This window comes from Monopterus albus, unplaced genomic scaffold, assembly GCF_001952655.1.
Source record: "Monopterus albus unplaced genomic scaffold, M_albus_1.0 scaffold126.1, whole genome shotgun sequence".
In the NCBI taxonomy this organism is placed as follows: domain Eukaryota; kingdom Metazoa; phylum Chordata; class Actinopteri; order Synbranchiformes; family Synbranchidae; genus Monopterus; species Monopterus albus.
The window spans coordinates 717,262-740,201 of record NW_018128006.1 but is presented as its reverse complement, the minus strand read 5'-3'; the positions used below and the strand labels follow the sequence as shown (position 1 = coordinate 740,201).

The 22,940-nt window shown below is 40.3% G+C and overlaps 1 protein-coding gene across 1 annotated transcript in view; it reads left to right on the top strand.

Annotated features, from left to right (window-relative positions):
* Positions 1–22,940, top strand: part of LOC109967132 (plexin-A1-like) — a 274,553-nt gene that overhangs the window by 169,643 nt on the left and 81,970 nt on the right. The window contains exon 10 of the mRNA XM_020612491.1: positions 13,904–14,104. Coding sequence (XP_020468147.1) covers positions 13,904–14,104 — 201 coding nt within the window. The remainder of the gene's footprint in view (positions 1–13,903; positions 14,105–22,940) is intronic.

Genomic DNA, 22,940 nt, shown 5'->3' with positions numbered 1-22,940 from the left:
AATTCATCCCTCCCCTGTTTTCTCTCTCTTCGTTTTCTTCTCTTTCTTCTTCTTTGTCTTCTCTTGTTCTGTTTTTCTCTTTCTTCCCTACTCCCTCTTTTCCTAATATCGTGACCTCCTTGGAATACAGTGGGTCCATGATGCATTGCTGCAGCACAGGGGATTGAACGATTGGCTTTGTAGCCTAGCCTCATTGATAATCATTAGCAGGCTGTGTTAGCCTCCAGATGTACAGAAGGTGAATATAGATATGTGGATCAGCATTAGGCTCCGCTCTACTAATTAGAGGATGAATCACCATGATGAGTGTGTTGCTTAGATGGTCGTATGTTTCTGTCACGTCACAACAACACAGGCATGCAGGTGCACACATACACCCACAAGCCAACCTTCTTACCACACCATGCAGCTCCTCGACTATGACCATATACTCTGGCTTTCTTTTCTTGATCTCCAAGCCAGTGAGCTCTTTTTTTCTTGTTCAACTATTCCCTCATTCCCTGAATAAGTCACTGAACAGGAGCCAGACACCCTCTCTTTGTGTCTCATGGCAAAGTGTGTCAGAGTTACAGCAGTCTTTCCACTGCGGAGCTCTGACTAAGTTGCCCAGGTCAGAGTCTGTGTAGCTAGACCAGACGCAGAGTAACCTTTCCGTCTCCCTCCGAGTCGTGGGGAGCTGCCTGCTACTGATACAGACTTAGCTGTGTGTGTGCGTGTGTGTGTGTGTGTGTGAATGTGTATTAATTATTCAAAGTGTATTAAAGTGTAAAGATGCATCTCTGATTGTTGGTGTGTTTAATGGAGAGAGACAGATGAGATGAGAAGCGACAGGTGGAGAAACCACAATAAAACATACACTATAAGAGCAGCAGCGTGGCAGTGATTTAGCTGTTAGAAAGGAAGTAAGTTTGCTAAAACAATCAGTGGCTAGAAAAAAATGCCCTCTGCATAAAAATAGCGGTTCATAAAACTGTGAGTACACTTTCTGTCATGCAGCTTTCCTTTTCTAGCCTTTGTACACAAGAGTGTCAGCTCTACAACACATGGTTAATTAAATGCATATCAAATACACTGCTGCGATCTCTGATAATGCCTCTGAAGGTTATGTTACAGTACCCATAAAGTTTTAGTTTAATAAGTAGGCTAGAAAAGTCAGAGGTCATAATAAAATGCCTCTAATTAAGTTTGTGTCAGGAATCTCATTTGAATTGTCTCATTATGTGTGAGAGACTGCAGATTGGACAGTGCATTAGTCCAAATTGCTCAAGGTCAATTTGTCAAAAAGCTTGGTGAAATTAGGATTGATCGGACATGTTGTTTTTAGTTTGCATGCTTAAACATGTTTGGAAAACAGGAAGATACAAAATTGGGACAGAACAATATGGAGATTGGGGAGGGAAGGCATGATATACTGTAGTGTAGGAGGAACTGGATAGCCAAAGGCAGAAGCAGATTAAGAAAATGTGAAGGGAAGTGCAATACGTACACAAGGGGTATAGAAGAAGGCTGATAAAAATAAGAATAAGTAAAGAAGATATTGGTGTTTGGGGACGCATCATTAAGAGGTGACTGATCAGAGGGGGAGAGCAGGTTGATGAAAGGAGGAGTGGGAGGAGGAGCAGGCGGAAGATGTTTAATCATTCAGGAGATGAAAGGATACCTAAGGGTCATGACACCATGACACCATGTGTCTCCTTAAAGCATCTACTCAGTGTTTCTATGTCCTTTATGTAGCTAATTCTGATCTATCCTACCTTCTTCTTTCCAGGATGCTGCTACAAATCATTTAATTGCATTTTATGTTTGCAGAACATACATGGGAAATATTCAAGTGTCACAAATGATTAAGTCACAGAGAATTCTAACTCTCATCATTTAATCATCTTCATTCATTGCCTCATTTCCGGCTTACATTCATATTGTATATAAACAAGAGGGCAGATTTAATAGTTTGGTAAAATAAACTGTTCGTGGTGTGTATATGCAAATACTAATTAAAAACAGACCGTGAAGGCTGTCTTTTCAATCCAAATGATGCTTTCTTGTGATGTTGTCCCCATCTGACCACACTTCTTACTCATGCCCTCAGGATTAATAAACTTCACTCCACTGTTGCACTCAAGGCACATGAGTAATCATATGTGGAAAATTAGTTTTGAAAGAATTTTGATGGTGCTCATTGTCTCGCTGGATACATTTTAATAGCCATCAAACTGCTGAATGGGGCACTGAGGAGGAGCGGGAACAGGATTAACTAGGGGATCAGTGCGCTGCAGTCTGTTGTAACCTCCACCAAGGAGGTTGTGTTTTACCAGCATTTGTTGGTTTGTTCACAACATAACTCAAAACGTTTTGAGTGGATTTTGATGACATTTTTCTGGAGATGGTATGGCCCACAGACCAATCCATTACATTATGGTGCTGATCTGGATCATCATTCCAGTCCACAAATCTTTATAATAGTATTATGGGGAAACTGATCTGCCTTGGCAGAGGCTTGTGCTTTGTGAGCACTGTCTAGTTCTATATTAACGCAAGTATTTTGGTTGTATCAGCCATTAACATAGTATACATAGGCATACATCCAAATCAGGCTATTTCAGCCTTTGCTGCTTTAATTTGGACCATTCTGTTTATAATCCCCTTCTTACTTCACCAAATTGCCTGAAGTGGAATACTAGGGGGATGGAATACCTTTATTTAGATTTTTTTTACAATTCAATATAATAACTTGACCAAAGTTAAATAGCAGAAAATTGGCAAAGTTGATACCTAAGTGAGACAATATGTGATTAAAGAATATGGAAAGAAATGAAGGTTTTATGATCAAGTTTGTAAAACAGGTGGATTTTTCTGACTTCTGACTAAACTATAGTGAAGTATTAGAATCTCAGTTCACAACAGTATGAACTCTTTCTGTGTTTTAGCTTTACTGCTTCATCCTTCTCGCTCCTTATCCCCAGTAGTATGAGGCTGCATAGAGTGGGTGGACACTCCAAAAGGCTTCTAACGCAGTTAAAAGTGTCTTTTATTGAACAGAAGAGCTCCTGCTTGGGTGTAGTGATGGGCCTGCCCTGCTTCCACCTGAGACGATGACTGAGGAACATTTGAGTAAAATAGATGAAACGTTTTCTTGCTGAAATGAAGCACAGGGGATGAGTCACAAAATTTAGAATAAAAGATGAAACGGGTACCGCAAAGAGAAGCAACTGCTTTCAAAAGTTTTTGGCCCCAGTGAATTTGCATACTAGATACTGAGGGATCTTTTGTTGTGAAGTTGGCTGTGTTGTGTGTTGCTTAAACTTTTCTGACTTAGGATCTTGGGGACCAAGAAACTGATCCTGGGTCACAAGACTAATACGGGAAATGAGCTCGAATACATGTTAGCAGATGATGAGGAAACCAGAGCATTTATCATGGACTTTTATACTGACCTTGAAAGGTTGGCTGATTCTTAGCTGGGTCATGGAAATCTCTTATTATTCACTGGGTCATGGTCTAAAATGGGTTGTGAGTCTGTTTTTGGTCGGTTCCCACATGACAAGGAGCACTTTGTCATTTTCCACCCTCAAGATGAAACAAAATTCATCAAATTTTGATCCTGCAGGCTGAAAAAAGAAAACATAGAGCTGTTGTAGCCTCTTGTTATCTGTCATGTTTCTACTGTGTCACCCTCAGAAATACACACACACGCTTTGTGTGTTTTCAGAGGCTCCTATCGATCCACTAGCTGATGCTTATCGGCTACATCCTCCCCTTTGACCATCCAGACCTGATAGCATCCAGATAGACACACAATCACACTCGGTCATCAGAGATAGCACAGAGGGCACAGCTATTCTAATGGAGACATTTGTGATGAAGAGCTCTGTGGAGTAGTGGTCTTTTCCAAGTAGTTGCCACTTTTTTTTTCTGATTGCTTACTACAAACTTGAACAAACCTGGCTCAAATAGAATTAGAAAATGTACATTTTTTTTCTTATTTATTAAAAAAAAACTTGAGCACTGGCAGCAGTGCACCACTGGTGGCCTATACTATTTATGAATTATCTCATATATCTTCCATGATACCCAGAGTGTGATTTGTGAAAGGGGGGGGAAATGTTTTTGAAACATTTCCAGTCCTAAAAATAAATGAACCAGTGGACCAATGAATGGACCTATATACAGAAGATTATGAAACCTGTTAGTCTGTTTCTTGCAGCTGTTAAAGCAACATTTATAGAAAAAATTGAACTCTAATAAAATAATTTCACTTTTGCTTATTTTGTCATTCTTCTTCTTCGCAACTTTGCTTGTATATCATTAATAAATTCAGGGTCAATATAGAGCCTCTCTTGTGTAGCCTATATGGACCTAAATTTCTAATGTCAGAGCAAGCCCTGCACTGAACTGGCCCATCTGTGTTGACAGTAAGCCACCCTCAACCCTCAATTCATTTTTCAAAGCATCCCAGTTTAATGCAGCCTCCAGTAGCCTCAGGATGGATAGTCTACCCAACCTGTGCCCGACGGGTCCTGTGGGTACCTGAGGGTGCAGACTGGAATTTAGAAATCACGTTCTGGTTCGAATTGGGTTTGGCCACCACACTCTTGGACTTTGGTCGGGTTCGGACAGAAATTTGCAGCCCAATCCATAATCTAGGGGTATTTTAAAAAATAAATATATGAATAAAATTTGTTTAATTAAATTAATTAAAAATAAAAGTAATTCAACAGAGTCAGGCATATAGAAACAAGATCCCCCCACCCCCCATTAATACCTATTATGATAATGCAAGATAAATTCAGTTTTAAAATTGTTCAAACTTAACTGTACTTGGTGCTTCTTTTCTGGTCAACATCACCCCTCATCACCACAACCATTCATCCAGCTAACAGAAGCTTGTCCACTTTCTAAATAATCTTGTCCCTGATATATTGGTCCTCAAGTCCACCATAAGGGATGCATTTTATGTTTGGGTGTGTTTGGAATAATGAAGCAAGAACAGAACATTAGATTTAGTGCAGTGACCAAAACTGAGTGTGTCTGAGTCACATGATCCTCTGGAAAACACCATATAGAGGCATGCAAATTTGCCAGTTGGGGTGTGATGAGATCTCATGCTATTAAAACATGATTATATTTATCATTAAGGCAAAAGCTGTCTCAGAATATTAGTAAATAACAGAACCAGGCCAGTATGTTGGAGTGTGACGATACAGTCCAGCAAAACAAAAGACTCCCTGCTGTGTTTCAACGCAAAGGGCTGCATTGACCGAGGGTGAAGGGTTGTAGGCATGTATGATACAACAATGTTGTGACAAGTCAATGTGAGTGGCTTCATTTATGTTTCCAGCCCTGGGTTGTGTTGTGGTTAGCCATGCTGCTAAAGTAACCTACTCTAGCTTAGCACCAATTCTACCACCAGTGTGTCAGCACTGATAGTTAGAAAACACAGTTTTAACATCCAATACTAATGAAAATGTGTGGCGTGTCATTATGGTGCATTAGCTGAGGCCCAGAATCAGTGAATAGCAGTGAATGCACATGCTAACAAGGGAAGAGTCTTCTTCCTGTGGGCGTCAACATTCTGATCATCAACACAACGCCTTTGCCAGATGATGTCACCATCTGGTGCAGTGGAGGTTGAACCAGATCAAACTTTTTTTGCTACACAGTGTTGTATCATTTTGCCAGAGGCCCCTGCGATGCTGGTGCCGGCTGTGGTGAACACAATCCCTCATAGAAATGAGTGGAGAGGGCTGTGTTTTTTACACACCTTTGAAATTCAGTTAGAAGCTTGTGCATAGTTCATGCACAGTTATAAGGTCTGACGAGACTCATGTGAACTCTTACATGAGAGAAGCCAGTCAGCTGTGTTTGTGGCTAAACCTTTTACAGTTTGCATGTTGTTGTCTTTTACTGCATATGATAATTCATACTCAGAAAGTAGAACTGAAGTGACATTCATTACAAGATTATTAGTTAAAACATTTCAAAATGTACCTGCAGCGTTTTGTATTTTAAGACTTTCATTCAAATAAAACACAATTTTTCAAGTCATATATTTCATCACTGAAGATTTCTTAAAAAATGTGTTAAAATATGGCCTCATCTCGATCTTGTGAACTCGATATCTCATTTAAATCTACTCTAAGTAGTTCAGTATTTGAATAATTTCTGTGCAGGAGAGACTTTTATTTAGTGTACTTATTTACACTCGCCATTCCAGACAAAGGCCTACATTGCTGACAAAGGGGAAACGATACCACACATCTTTACACACATCCTTAACTAGATTCACAGTGCACATATCAGACATTGTGTTTCTGTAGCAGTAAGGCCCACAAGAGCATCATAGCACGGCCTTGCTGCTACACTGATGGATATCAGTTTGTGTCTGGCCTTCTTCTGACCTCTCTTCATGGATTTTTGCAAAGGAGATCCACAACATTCAGTGCACAGGCAGTGTCTAGGGATGTCTTATTGTATAGTACTGTATGTGCTCTGAGTATAGCATAAATGGCTGGATGTTGTGATATATATGTTGATAATGTTCTGTCTAACTGACTTTTCTTCTCTTGCTGTGGGGTTCTGAGACACAGACACCGAGAGATAAAGAAAAGGTTGTTAATGAAGAGAGATAAAAAGACTCAGGAGAAGCTATGTGTCTAATTAGAAGAACATATGTTAAGTGATTTACTGTATATAGATACAGCCTTATGACTTGTCTGTGTGTTGAGTGAATACAAAGATCTATTGGGGTTATGAGCATGAACTACTGCACATTATTGTGGTGTTTTCTGGTGATATGTGTGAGTGTGTGTGTGTTACATTCTGTTAGTTATTCTCCAAGGGTCTAACTATAATAGTGACTAAAACTGAGACGTTGCTCAACAAATGACTCTTCCTCTCTCTCTCCTGGGAGACATGGTCATCATATCAGCTCCTTTCCTTTATTTCTTTCTTTGTGTCTATGTGCGTAACAGCACTGGTCGATGGGGTCTTGCCCCCTCCTTTCTGAAATGGTTCATTGGGCTGTAACGCTAATCCGTAGGGACCCTCTACACTGTGGTGACCCCCTTGACACTAACACACATAGACAAACACACACAGACTCCCTCATCCATCATACTTGGAGGCTGTCAGTGCCTCAGCGCGGTGGCCTCAAGGGTGACAGCCTGCAGCCAATCAGGGCTCTCGCCTCACCTCTGACATCACTGGAGATGTGATGTCTCCATCCTGATAGAAAGTAATTAGAAGTGAGGGAAAGTAAACAGATAATATGGTGACTTTGGTGGTGGCAGAGCTAAATACAGTATAAATTAAGTAAATGTCAAGGTTTTTTTTTCTGTTTTTCATCCCACACATAATTCTGTTCTTTTTTATTACTTACCCTAATAGTGTTATCAAAGCATCAGGATAAACTTCATATACATTAATTGCTTGCTTTCACATATAAGTGCTGTGTGGATTTCTTAAGCCATTTTGTCATTTGAACTAAGGACATTGTCTGGAGTTGCCCTTTTCCACACACGGAGCTCACAACAGGAGACTGTCCATGTCAGATGCATTCTCACCTAGTGGAAATTTTATGTTTTGTTTATGTAAAGGGTGGCAGCTAGGTAGAGGGCACAGGAAGCAGGGCATGGCTGAAAAGGTGCACAATCATGTGGTTTGTTTGTAATTTGATCATAAACTTCGAAGTGTCTTGTCATTTCTTGAATTTGTCTGACAATTTTGGTATTGGCTGTTAACAACAGAAGCCCCTGAATCTAATTGTCCCTCCAGCTGCACATTTTTGTTGCTGTCTTTGTGTAAATTGCTCTTCTTCGTCACTCTCGGATGTTGGTATAATTACAGTTTTGTGCTAGTTGCATGAAGAAACAACAGGCCCACTAGGTAGTTGTGAATTCTCTAGAAAACAACCTGCTCTATACACACATGGGTGTAGTCTGACATTACAGTACATGGACTTTGTACTAGGGAGCTGTCCGGGCCAACTGATTCAGACATTGCATTGTCACATACAGCTCCTCTGGGAAGTGTCTACAGAGGTCCAGGGTTAAAGGGGTCTGAAAAGGATTTTATTCTTTTATTTTGAAGGTCTAAACCATCATGTTCCAAGAGCCAACAATGTGTGAAGGAGATGGGATGTGAGGAAAAAGTAGGCTATGGAGGAGAAGAAATGTCAGTATAAAAATGCAGTAGACAACTTCAGTCTTCATCATGGCTAAATAAACACCACAGCAGGTGGAGACGAAACAGTGGGAGGGAGAAGGAGATAAAACAGGTTATAGCTATGATATTCAGCACTTCTGACTGTCCTCTGATCAGTAAGCTCTCACTCTGATGCTGGTTCAGAGTGTGGTGTTCAGTTCAGTAGCGAGTAGCATGGTATATAAGATTAATAACTTTGCAGTAAAGGACTGCAGTCCTATACAAAGATAAATCATCACACATCACGATTGTTATTGGCTGTGCAGGAATTAACTCAAAAATGTGTGCCCTCAAAGGTTCCACAATGGAATTGAAAAAAATGTAGTGTACATGCATGTAACAAACTAGAGGTGGTACTGTACTTCAGTAAATGGTACTTTGTGTAAAATCCACAATCTACCCAGCAGTAATTGAAATTCTAAGCATATAAGGTAGTTAAAATGAGTTAAAATGATCAAATAATATGATACACCTCAATGTAAACTGTGCCATTTTGCTAAATAGGTACTTTTACTTTGGGTATTTCAAGTATATTTTTTGTCAATACTTTTGTACTTTAACTTAAGTAATATTTTGAATGCAATATTTTTACTTGTAACAGATTATTTTCCCCAAGTTTAAAGCATCATATTTTACAGATGTCACTGATGATGCAAAATGATTATGTTTAGTAAGTGTTCAAAATCTCGACTCGGTTTACAGTAACATGTTGATTGTGGCAAATTAGTAAATGTCATTTTAGGCAGGGTCATTGTGTGGCTTAACATTATGTACTAGTCTATATCACAGCTGAGTGCTCTCAGTCATTAGTAAGTAGACCTCCATGGACCACAGCTAAAAACTATTGATTCAGTGGTGGTTCAGAACAGTGAGTTCAGTTTGAGGATTTTTTGTTAAAGATATGTTTGTACATATGCTGAACACCACTAAATGTTATCAAAGTATCTGACACTGAAAAAGCCACACATGTTTGAATGGAGAGTAGCAGTAGAGGAGGTTAGCTAGCTTACTAGCCACTAGCTATTTTAGACTCTAGGCTATTTTAACAATTAGCTGTTTGGCACTATGAATGTTTTTAAGTCTTCATGGCAGTGATTTAATATGAACTCTTGATCTGTTCCACCAACAACAAATGTGTCCCTTGTTAAGTTGTATTTCCAACAATTCCACTGTGCATTATGTACTAGACGCATACTTTAACTTGTCAAAGCGAGAAAGCACAAGTGAAACTAATGCTGTTCATGGTGGCTTTGTTCCATTTGAGTATTCCAGTAAACCAAGCCAGTAAGATAGCATGCACAATACCTGGACCCTGAAACTGATATGTCATTATTGTTAAATAGTCTACTGTGGAAAGGGCCTAATGTGGGCCAGAAATACCCAGCAGCACTACTCTTGGGATCTCATTGTGCATACTAGCATTTCCAGCAGTGTTGATCCTCAAGTGTAGTCAAACCACATAGTCAGTAATCAACTATACTGTTAAGTTAATAAGCATGTGTTCAATTTACAAGTTTTGTAGCTCAAAATGTCCATTTTATAAATAAATTCATTTGGAATATATCGGTCAATTTCCAAAAATGTGGCTTAGGGGTTCTGCACAAAGTACAGTGTATAGGCCTTCAATGCCAGTAAACAGACTTAATAGTAGTTACTTACTCACTTACTTACTTACTTACTTTATTGTCCCCGTAGGGAGATTCATGGTAGGCATCAAGTTGCATGCATCATAAAAAGGAACAATGATAAATAGATTTTAAAAATAAAAAGAACTAGATAAGGAGAAAAGTATATTAAGATAGGTGGAGTTAAATGGAAAACAAACTCAGGCAGTTTTTTTTTTCCTCTGAAGACTTATCATCTCACCTTTGATCACATTGTCTGTGTATTTTGCCCCAAGGTCACCGTAAAACACTCCACAGGCCTAAGACTTCACTAGCTTACTGTGAGGAGCCAGAAGGCAAGATTTAGCTTTGGAATCAGTGTGTGTAGAAAGGTAGTCGCTGGTGTAAATGTGTATGTGTTTGGTTCCTGTATGTTAAATGCATTTTGTGTGTATTTATGTAAGAGTTTGTGTGTATGTCTGTATTGCTTTTCTGGGAAATAGCTTGGGTAGCCATAAGCGGTGTTAATGACTCCCATGTGTCCGTGCTCCACCCCTGCCTCACTCTGTTGGGAACTTGACCTCCTCAACCCTCTTCTCCCACTTTAATAAATGAATATATGGCTCCCTAGACCTGTCCTTCTCACTTCACCTTTTTTCACCTCTTTCTTATCTTATGGTTTATCTCTACTCATGCCTGACTTTCACTGCAGTAAATTTACTCTATATCTCAACAAGGCACTTGTTTGGATGCAGAGCGTTTGTGAATGTGCTAGAAAGTTTCCAGTGGTCACTCGTAGTACACTGGTCATACTGGGAAGCTCAGTTATTTATTTTGAAGAGAATGCATATTTTGTTAAGGTGACAATGAATGTGAAAAAACAAGAAGATAGCTGCAGAAGACATGAAAAAAGTAATATGAGAGAGAGGAGGGATTAGAGGAAGCCCCCAGGTAAAGACATTGTTGTTTCCTATTATGTAGAACTATTCCACTATCTGATGCAGACTCAGCCCTGACACCTGTCACCACTCCTAATGAAACCACTCCCACAATCCTCTGCACTCAAATCTTTTGTTTATTCCTTCCCTCCTTTGTGTGCGTTTCTCTTTCTTTTCCCTTTATGTGTTTTGATGAAATTGTTAGTCTTTGTACTGTATGTAGGCCCTTTCATGGGGGATGCCTTTGTACAGTATGTCTATGTGTGATTTATCAAGGCCCTCGGAGGAATTTGACACCGTGCTTTTTTCTGACCGTGATGCATCAGTAATGAGGAGCAGACCTTAGGATAATGTGTGTGTGTGCGTGTGTGTGTGTGTGTGTGTGTGTGTGTGTGTGAGCCAGATGATTTCCCTTTAACTTAACTGTGATCACAAAATGGAGCGAGACAGTTGGCAAACATAGCAGTAAAGTGATAGTAAAAAGATCAGTGATTACACTAATATGGTTTATAAAGGCAGTTTTAAAAAGGCAAGTTTGCAGTAATTTATGTATAGTTTTAATCCTGCATTGATTTTGTTTTTGGCAACTTGTGGGCTGCTGAACAAACAGAAAACACATACAGACACACAGCGATATCATCACCTCATTATCAGCTTACTTCCTGTAGATACTGTACCTGCTTGCATAAATATAATTTATCAAAGCGTTTGTTGGAAACTGCTAACTGCTGCAGCTAGAGATGAGGTAAGTGAGAGAAGAGTTTGTGGGGCCAAAACAACTTTTTTTAAAAAGTGGCTAAAAGCTCAGTTTTGTACAGGTGACATATTTCACAACACACATAGTACTTTGAGCCATTGCCAGTCTAAGGAGGACTATTAATACAGCTTTCAGGGAACTTATTAATAAAAAAACATGATGGATTTTCTTATTTTCTTGGATAGAAGCATTTCAGCAACTTGTTGCTCTAGTTTCCTTGCTGGTGTTTATCTATTTTAATTACACTTTTATTTCTCTTCCCCTTCTATACTATCTTATTTTTCAGCCATGAATGTGTATCATTGGCTATAGAAAATATAGAGGACATGACAGTTCCCAGAATTGAAGCCACCACAACCTGATCGCCCCCTGGTGGCTGGTTGCACTACAGGTCATAAATGCTGCATCCCCCATCAAAATAAAAACTCAAAGTCCAAATTAGATACATTTTTCACAGAGGCCACTTCTGTGGTTTTTGGTAGATACTGTCAATAGATACTGATGTGTGTACAAGTGGTCATTATTCTTAGTAATTTGATGATAAATAAAGAGGTGTACTTTGGAGGATTTGACCGTTTAATTGGCCTGATACTGTCACTCCTCTTGTGGTCACTACTGTGCAGAATCTGGTTGCAAAATGCCAAGATGGAAGCTGCTGTATTCACAGTATTTTGGTTTCACTTTTGTATAGTAGAGGGAAGTGGTGATGCATTGTTTATATTTATACAGTGAATGGTTGAATTATGGATTTTTAATGCTTCTTGTGACACAATCTTTAAGTATTCCCATCTTTACCATCACCTCTGGCTGTGGGATTGTGCCTGTACAGTACTAAAGCACATAGAGGTCGTGTCTCCAGGTGCCATTACTGTGTCTGTACCTCTCTCACCCCTCCGCATTGTCTTTGCCCTTCCTAGACCTAAACCTCTACATAAAGTAAACTGATAGAGAGATTGCTCTGCAGAGTGTGAAGCAGCTAGTGTGGTTTAACTTTAGGTATTTATTCCTTATTAAATCAAATGCAATTCCCACAGATATACATGTTTACTTTCCTAATAGGAAAATTATAGTTTACCTAATGGTGCTTAAAGTGGAATGCAACTTTATTCCTAAGTTCTTGTTTGGTATGTGTATGGTATTTATAATTGTTTACCACATCTCCAGATGAATACAAAACACACATTATTGATTATAACTTGTTCAATGGCAATTATAGATGATATTTTAAAGGCTTTCCTTAAACAAATATATATTCCAGTCTCACCCTAGTTACAAGTGTGATTCTTAAGGTGGAGACATCTTCCTTTGTTACACCACAATTTAAAGGGTGGCAATGTATCATCTTAAAAAAATAACTGGCTTATTTCTATTCAGTCAGTGAAAATAAGCCTGCAATTTTTTTTTAAAGATGATACATCTCCACCGTTTAAATTGTGGTGTAACAAATTCAGTCAGTGGGGTTCTCTGATAGACTAGTGGTTAGGACGCAGTGCTCCCGCTGCTGTGGCCCACGTTCGAGTCAGGGTTGGGTCAGGAAAGGCATCCGGCGTAAAACACCTGCCAAACGTCAACAGCAACCCCAATCAGGAAAAAGCCAAAAGTGACATTAATTTCCATTCAGTCAGTGTTGGATAAAATTGAAAAGGTTGTAAACCTCAATGGGATTATCCTGGAAAAATAAAATAAATATACTACAGAAAATGTCTTAACAAGATGCAACATTTTAATCAAACGTAATATGTACTGTAATTCAATTTCATTTACAGTACAATCTCATCATGCACAGTTTGCAAATGAATTCTGGAGCATGAGCAGTGGTATAGCATGGATTTCAGCTGACAGCTGCATGTTGTCTTTTGATTTGCTTAGGGATAAAACAAAAACAAAAAAGCACAGATTTCAATTATTTAGCTTCACATAATATGGTGCCAAGCTTTGGCTCTAGCCAAATTTGTATGGATTGAAGAGCAGCAAGGAGCAGCTACTAATGGAAGTGCTGACCCCTGAATCATCTCCCTCTCTAATCCTCAGACAGTAGCTTTTATAGTACAGCATGTTAGAATTAACAGTGTCCGTGTTCCTAAGAGACGCTCTCATTTTGTCCATGCTGAAGGAATTAGAATATCCTTTGGTCTATTTTCTTAGTCACCCAACAAAATGTATTCAGTTTGATGAGAGACTTTCAATATTCAGTTTTTCATATAAAGGACAAGAGTTGATCCTCAAGGGTTTTGAGTGGAGGTTTTTGGCTTGTGGATTCTTTAAATTCCATAGTGAGAACAAACCAGAATGCAATGCATTTTGAAAAGCATCTTTAAACCCAGACCTGCTTCCCAGTGAGAGCTCCTTCTTTTTTTGCAACTCATATCTTAACATCTTTATGCTTATTTTTTCATCTCCAGGAGTGTCCTCAGATCCTGCCCTCTCCCCAGATTTATATCCCTGCTGGAGTTATGAGGCCAATCACTCTGCTGGCCCAGAACCTTCCCCAGCCTCAGTCCGGACAAAGGAACTACGAGTGCATCTTCTACATCCAGGGCAACACACACAGCGTTCCGGCTCTGAGGTTCAACAGCTCCAGCATACAGTGCCAGAAGACCACGGTGAGATGAACAAACACAAAAACACGCAACAACACAATGTGTTGGCTAAAGGGCTTGTTACTGACGGATTACCATCTCAGCCAATGTTGATCTCTCACTCTGAACAAACCCCAGCTGTTTAATCTGTCAGCAGGAGCTCTATTCAGAGCAGCCATACTGGTTTAACCATTTGGAGGCCTTATAGTCAGTTAGCTACACTGAGACGCAGAGACTGGCAGGAATAGACTAGTGTGGAAAAAACTTGAATCTGAGCTACATAACCACAAGGACTGACTGTCGCAAAGCCATTCTCTCTTCATCCCATTCATCGTTCCTGCCTCTAAGCCCTCCGTCAAACGATCTCCACTAACATGGTGCGATCATTTCAGCTATGTTAATTTCCTCAGCTCCAGTCATGTCATGAGGCAGAGGGGACACATTTTAATGATACCATTTGTGACTTACTTAATGAGACATATGATTAACATGCAAGGCGCTCACCGTAGCAATTGCTCACAGTGATGGCTCCTCGCAGTTAAAAGGCAGCAGGACCCAGTGTATGGATTTCACAGATTTGTCGGCTGCCTTTTCTCCAGCCTGTCACACTCTCGTCAGGGGCTCTGGATCATTTAGCCGGCTGCCATGTTATTGCTGGCCTCAGAGCACGTCACTGATTTGCTGCCACTTGCTGTTTTTGAACTCTACCCAGTCAGCCGCTTTCCCCTCACCAAAGGAAAGACTGCACTTCAGCGTTGTGATCCCTAAGTCTTTCTGCCTCTAATGTCGGGTGGTGACATGAAAAATAATTCAGGGGCACTTAATTGAAGTTGATTTCCAGATTGTAATGATGGCTCCCACAGTTCTTTTGTGTTTTGGAAAGTAATTTCTGCATATTTAGTCATATGCGTCTTTTGTAATTCCTTCATGCAAGTGAATGTTCTGTTAGAGTTGACTTTTTGGGTTATTATTATAGGTTTTTGTCAGATTTGTGCTCAGTGATCTGACTACTAAAAGCCTACTGAAAAGAGAGTGAGCTGCAAAAATAGTAATTGCTGTACATCAAGTTGGATATTTGAATAAATCTGACTTTTACTATTGAATTACTCCATATACCTCAGGCGTGGGGAGACTCTTTCTAAGAAGTACAGTGGCTTCACAAAGAACATCCACCCACTTTTTTGTGACCTTTGCTTTGTAGAAACAATTTGGATATGCATTTTATTCAAATTTTGTCCATAAATCTAAACACAGTAACTCACTAGGGTTCTATGAGCTTAATGTACCTTATCCATTACTGTAATTTAAATCCATAGTCTGTTGTATATCATATGTTACCCTACATATCTTACTGTAAATATCAATTGTACACATCCATCGGTAAATTAGTTCTGACTGTTCATACTGTAGATACTGTGCACTCTGCTCTGCTGTTATTGCACTTCTGGTTATATGTACAAGGCATTTCGTTGCCTTGTACTTGTACATGGGTAATGACAATAAAGTTGAATCTAATCTAATCTAATCTAATCTAATCTAATCTAATCTAATCTAATCTAATCTAATCTAATCTAATCTACTCATAACGACAAACTGAAAAGATGTTTTTAGAACAAAAGACAAAAAAACACTGGAATCTTTTATTTACACCACTGATGGATGTAACAGCCAAGACCACACCAGCTGACACTGGGACAAATCTCTGTAACTGAGTGGCCCATGAAGCTTTAAGTGCTTCCAGACTAGGTTCTACAAAATGCTGGATTAAGAAAATTCAAGATTTCAGTTTTTGCTTTTCAGAAAATTGCAAACATCTCTAAAAACATTTGTTCTCTTTGTCATTATGGGCCACTGAGTGTGGATTAATGGGCAAAACATCTCTGGTCTCATACACTTTGGAGCCAGTTTTCTTAAGCATCTCTCTGTCCTGATGCTTACAACATGATGCTGCCACCAACATGCTTTACCATATGGATGGCATTAGCCAGGTGATGAGCAGTGCCTGGTGTTTGCCAGACACATTGCTTGGAGTTCTGCCCAAAGGGTTCAGTTTCGTCTCATCACACCAGAGAGGATTTTTCCTCATGCTCTCAGAGTCTTTTAAATGTCATTTGGCAGTGGGCTGTCATATGCCTTTTACTCAAAGTGGTTTCCATCTAGCCAATCTAATATAAAGACCTGATTGATGGAGGGCTGCTGAGATTATCATCCTTCTGTCTCTGCAGAGGACCTCTGCAGCCCCGTTAGAGTGGCTGCAGAGGTCTTGGTCACCTCCCTGAGTAATGCCCTTCTCGTTCGGTCACTGATGGGCAAAAATGGCAAGTTTATCCATTCAATATCCAAATGAATTCTACAAAACAATATAGTGTGCAAAAAGTGAAAGAATCCGAAAACTTTCTGAAGCCACTGTCAGTGTTGACTTCTACCGCTGACATTATAACACCAGTACTTCTAAAATTGTTGTGTAGATAAATAATGTGTTGCTCGAAGGCCACAGTTGTATGTTAGTTATTTGTGTTTACTCTCTGTTGGATTTCAAGTGTGTTCTGAAAGCCTCCCACGCCTCCAAACACCAGTACTTATTCTAGGAAATAGCAGAGTGCAGTTTGCATCCCCAGTGTTTGATGCACTCGCATACACTCATTACTAGCCCAGTACTGCTGCTGAGAGTTGCTGATGCTGGAGGACAGAGACCTTCCTCAGCAAATCTGATTCGCTGGCAAAACCGAATGGAAACACACACACGGACACACATACAGATTCATTGCTTCATTCCTTAGTGCAATTTAGTGTTTTGTGAAATCCCAATGTTCTCTCTGCAGGGGGTAGAACAAAAAAGTACATATCCAGGCCTGAAAATAACTTTGCAGCTGTTGATAGGAGCTGAAGTGTGTGTTTGTCCACGTGCACTCATCCATGCGGTGCGTGTTGTGAGTGAATAAGCCTCCTTTACTCCAACACTCCTTCCCCAGCCACCCCCAGACCACCATTCCCCCGCCTCCACCTTTTTCCTCGTCAGGTGGGACTCTGATAGGATCCAATTAAGGGAGCTGCAGATAAAATGATGATGAATTGCAGTGGTGCGGTAGACACCACGGACACAAACACACACACGCCCGAAAGCCTGGCAAACCGCTAAAACAGAAAGGAATGATGCAAAAAGACAAAGAAAGAGAGAACCAAAGAGGAGGTGAGGGAATTAGGATCAGACAATGACAGTACAACAAAGAGTGTGTAAGTAGAAAGAGGGAAGAGAAAATAAGAAAAATAAAGTAGGACAGGAGAGGAAAAGACGAAGCTTTGCAAGCAGACTAGGGGAAACAAACAAATGAGGGAGAAACAGATGGAGAGAAAATGCACATGGAATATAAAAGATGTGCATGTCTGAAATGAATCCGAAGGAAAAGGAAATCATAATCTGAGCAAAAGTGAAACTGCTGAGATTTACTAGAAGAGCAGAGGGTGGAAGGACAGTTGGGGCAATAGGGAGTGGTTACAGTATTATCCAGCGGTGCAGTGCTGGTGTTCAGATACACCTGTTAATGTGTACAGTAGCTCAAACAAGTTAGTTTTTGTGCCATTTCTTAGAACCTGTTCTATTCTTGCTGTCGCAGGAATTTTCTCATACTTAATGAACATCCATTAGTACTTGTTTGAATTGTGTTATCAATAGCAGTAAACAATCCAAGTTCAAGCCCTGTCTGTGTTGCATTATTGTTGCATGGTAATGAAGTCTGAGTGCTGATCGGTGTGAAAAATGTGCATATGTAACACTACATGACTTCAAGTTTACTGTGATGGATTATGCAAATCAAACATGTTTCACATCTGCTTGGTGACATTTATTGGGAAGTCTAGGGTCCATTATTTCTAAAATTTGAACAGACTAGGGATTCAAAGTTGGGATACTTTGGATTCTGACCACTCATTTATAAATGTGTCTCTTGTGAGTCCCTCAACTCTTTGGAAGTAAAATACTAAGTCGCACAATCTTCTCAAACTGCATCAATCTTTTTTGGTTGTTTTTGGCTGTTGTACAGTATGGGCAGGCAGTGTTTAGTGTTTGTTTTGAATGTTTTTTTTTTTTTTTTAGCTTTTTGTTAAAAACAGCTGCCTGCATCTGGGAGCAAAAACCACTGACAGCGGTGAGAGTGAACATAGCAGTAAAAATGTGAGCATTAAAATCTAGACCATGAGATGTTGATATGTTCCCTAGAGCTGAGAGAGCTGCACAGTTGTGGGATAATTCTTCTCTCTGGGTGTATTTCTAACAACCCTTTTAAATACACTGGTATATGGTCTTTCAGCCCAAGTGTAAATATGGTCTTTCCTTTGATATTTTAGTGTATTTTAAGGAAACACAATTAATGCAGAGGCTCAATACCTACAGTAGAACATCCAGCTATGATTGAGAACCTGCATATTAGCTACCATTGTACTGAGTATTCTCAGAAGGCTAGTATGTATTGTAGCTGGCTGTGACTGGGACGGTACAGTGTAATATATCACAGAGAAGATTAGCCAGCAGTAGATGTATGCTCATCCATTCAATCTTACTGTCTCTTTGTGCATTATTTAGCCGCTCGCCAAACACTGAAACATTGAACTTGCATACTCAAATTCTCCAGGGACACAAAGTATGCATGGATGCACACTGGGATGTTAACAGGAAAACACAAGCTGGTGTGCGTCCACACACACACACACACACACACTCACAGGCACACACAGACAGGATGCATGCCTGCTGCATGGATACCCACTGGTTTGTTCATGGACAAATGCACACATACACACACATTATCCCCAGGGGTTTGGAAACCCAACATGAAACAGACATATGGAGATTCACCACATGATCCTCTTCCTAATCATGTGGAGCAGACAAAGACTGTAGCATCAGCAACAACCAGCATCCTGCTTTACATGATTTATTACACTGACACACATAGGCTATGAAATGCTCTGTGTGTGTGTGTGTGTGTGTGTGTGTGTGTGTGTGGATAGGCTTCCCACTGTAAGTCCATGCAACTGGCACACTTGTGCGTAGCACACTAAATTTTGCGAGGGTGACAAACTGTGTGTTTGTGTGTTCACAGTTGATAAATTGGTCTAGACTTGGCACTGGTCGAGGTTTTTCTTCAGTTTCACACACATGCTTTATATGTAACACATACACACAGGTGAGTGACAAATAAAAGGAAACCCCCAAACTAAAGTGTCCTAGTAAGGCTTTGGGTCACCACATGCCAAAAAACAGCTTCAGTGCTCTACAAGTCTTCTAAAAGATATTCGCTCATTTGATGTTTGGATGACGGTGATGGAGACACTAAGGGCAGAGACGCACCAAGTTGACAGGAAATAACTAATACCAAGGAAGGCTGACTGCTGCGCCACCTCAAGTCGGCTTTGAAAAGTGGTACTTGGACACACCACACAGACTGAGCCAATAGCCAACGAGTATGTACGTTCTGCACCTGGATGACAGATATAACTATTCCTATCAAGAGGTGGTGGTATCTGTATTTGTCATTCAGAACAGGAAAGAAGAAGTGCTAAACTGTCGAAGTATAAGTTATAAACAAAGCAGCTCCCACAACAGCAGCTGTGTATAGCTGCTTCGAATCAAGAATGTGTCTGATAAGAAGCTGCAAATGACACCACTGTTCTCTGCCCTTGGTCTTTTGGTTGTGGAAAAATAAAGGAGGTTGTGGAGGTGAAAAACAAGGATAAACTGCACTAAATGGATGAAATCATAGATCCTGCTGTGACGAACTTAAGGGGCTTTCCTGAACTGTTCTCTTCTTGTGCAATGATTCACTAAGCTAAACAGCCAGTTAGAGTGGTCTGTCTCACACCGATGAAGCCCAACTGGCCAACACTGATTCATTCAGCTGAAAAGCCACCGTCAGGGCCCACAGGAAAAACAATCTAATATCTGGACTATCTTATCCCATCGATCATACTTAGAGCATACTGCCACTCCTTTTGGGCATACGCTTGCTTTTAACCACACCTTCTGGCCAACTGAAGGTGAGTAGCCAGGGGTGGAGTCAGGAGCTGTTTTCCAACCTCCTCTCCCCACCTCAGTGGTCCAGAAGGGCATGTGAGGAAGCAAGTGAGGAAGGCATTGGAGAATACCTGGCCTCAGACAAAAAAGAAGCCAAAGTACAAATGGTTTTGGAAATGAATAAGACCAGGATCCAGTCGAGAGGATGCCTCGAAGGCAGCCACAAAAGTCCCTCCCATGGGGACGGATTTGGACTTAATGAAGTGAGAAACCCAGCTCTACACTGCCATCTCCACAGCCTTTGGAGTGCCGCTGGAAATGCCATACACTCCAATATCTAATATCTACCAATACTCCCTGGTGTTTCAAGGGATACCAATAGCAATGAAGGTATTGCCTTATTCAATAGTGATCTCATTCCCGTCTCCTGTAGAATGAGTACTTTTACTTTTGATACTTAATACATTTTACATTTAACATGGATCTGAAACTAATTGAAGTGAAGTGAAAATGGGCAATTGTGTATGCAAGTGTGTGTTAGCAGTGTATTTTAGCACACACTCAGGTATCCTTCAACATGACTAATTACGTGAGGGTGACCTAGACATGGACGCGCACAGCTCTCACTGCACCAGGCAGCTGCTCTGTTGTGTTAACATCAGCAGTTTTCAGTTCACACGGACATTCAAGCATGTACGCACATTCTCTCTCTCTCTCTCACACACACACACACCAGCCATATCTATTCATACAATCCATGGAGACGTTTCATGTAGCAAGAGAATAAACGAGTGCAGGAGCAGATAATGAATGAACCTGCACCAGGCAGGCGTGTTACTGTAATGAGGCCAGGGACGGCTTTGTGCTCACCTTGTACTTTTTACACCTCCTCCCCTTGCTTCCTTGTTCCCTCTCAATGCATTTCCTCTCCTCTCTCTTATCTCCCCTTCTTTAAACTCTCCTTCCTCCCACTGTCCTCTTTTGTCCCATTTGCTCTTCTCTCCCGTGTTTTGTCTCCCCTCTCTTCTCCTCATCCTTTACCACCTCTCAGTGCCTCTCCTCATTTTGCTCTTCTTCGTTTCGGTCCTAATCTCCCCTGCTTCGTTCTTAATTCTACTCCTCTCACTTTCCCCTTATCTGCTATCCTCTTGAACTGCCCACTTGAATCCTTCAAACTTTCCTTTATGGTTTTCTTTTTATTATTTTCCTACCCTTCACCTAACTTCCTCTCCTCCTCTCTCCTCCCAGGGGGGTGGGGGCTACACTATGAGTTGGCTCAGGTAGATTAATTACATGCAGTGACATGGAGGAGCTGGCCAGAGGCTTCAGTAATGAGTCTGATTACTCATCTCCAGCAGCTCCGGGTGCTCAGGGGAGAGAAGTCAGAGCAAGCCAGCAGGGGGACCTCTCAGTAGGGGGAGACCAGCTTTTACCTTCAGGGTTCCACCAGTAATAGAGTCTTGTTTTTAAATGGCACTGGTGCCACCACTTTAAAATCAAATCTATACCAAGAGTCAGTGACATACTGATAGTCACTACTGTAGCTGTTCAAGTCAGTAAGTTAAAAAAAAAAAATACCCAAGTGAAAGCATTTCAAACAGAAGCCATCAGGCTCTTGAGGACAAAGTCATACATTCAAATATGTTGCTGGTCAGCAGGACAAAAATCCAGATGTCTAATCTCCAGTAAACCACAGGAATGTGTAGTGTGGAAGAAACCCCAGATGGAGAGGTAAGCCAAAATGGGATGGCTTAGAGACAAAAACATAATTAAATGCAGGATAGCAGACAGCATAAGCATGGATAATAAATCATAAGAACAAAAGACAGAAACAGTTCCTCATTAAGCCATGAGAGATTGCTTGTTTTTTTAAAGAATGATTAGCTCTCAATCTATGAGTCAAAGGAGCAGTGAGGTGAAGCTAGAATGGATTTCTTAAGTGATTTGTTTTTGGGGGGTCAAGCTTTTGCCTTTGTTTTAGGAAATACCTGTTCATTAACTACAGTTTATTAGAGCCCTGTTCCTCCTCCCCCAGAGGCACAAGGGGTAACAAAATGTGAAAAATTATGTTTGTTTGTACTAACATGGACACAAATTCTCAATATAAGACAGAGAATGATTAGTTTATGACCTGATGTATATATTACTGCTATGTTTGGGGTATTTCCCCACAGTTGTTAATAGTATTGTTTTACAGTGCTATGCATGCTGAATCAGATTGTGATAACAAGTGATTTTTAGGAAGCTCAAAGTGAAACATTTAGCCTTTTTGAGATAAATACCCCTTTTCCCTTCTAGTTTTGACACAGGGTAGAAGGTTTTCAATACCCATCCTATTTACGTACCCAGTAAGCTATGGCATTTAACACTTTGAGATGAATATTGTTGCATAGTCATCACTCAATATTCAAACACAGGTCATTGAAAATGTCACCGTTATGCAAAACAAGGTCCAAGTAGAAGTAAGTGCTTCAGCAGTGTTCCATAATAAATATCACTTTCATGGCAAAGTCACAGTCATGATGTCTGTTGCTTTCAAAAAGGTGACTGCATTTCTGTCTCAGTTAGACAAAAAAAGCTTCCTTTGAGAAGGTGAAATACTTGGCAATGACTGTGAGCACTTCACTGCATTAAGGAATACTTTATAGTAACATTTTGTGAATAAGTAAATGTTTTTGCCTTGTAAACTGAATAAATATGAACATAAAGTATGCTTAAATAAGTAACTGGTGACCGGCAAGACCATTTTTATTAATTACTCAGGTGTCAGGACGCTCAGCTGAGTATTCCCCTCAGGTAAGATTTTAGCCACACTGATGGAAATGATCTCAGGATGGTAATGTCAGTCCA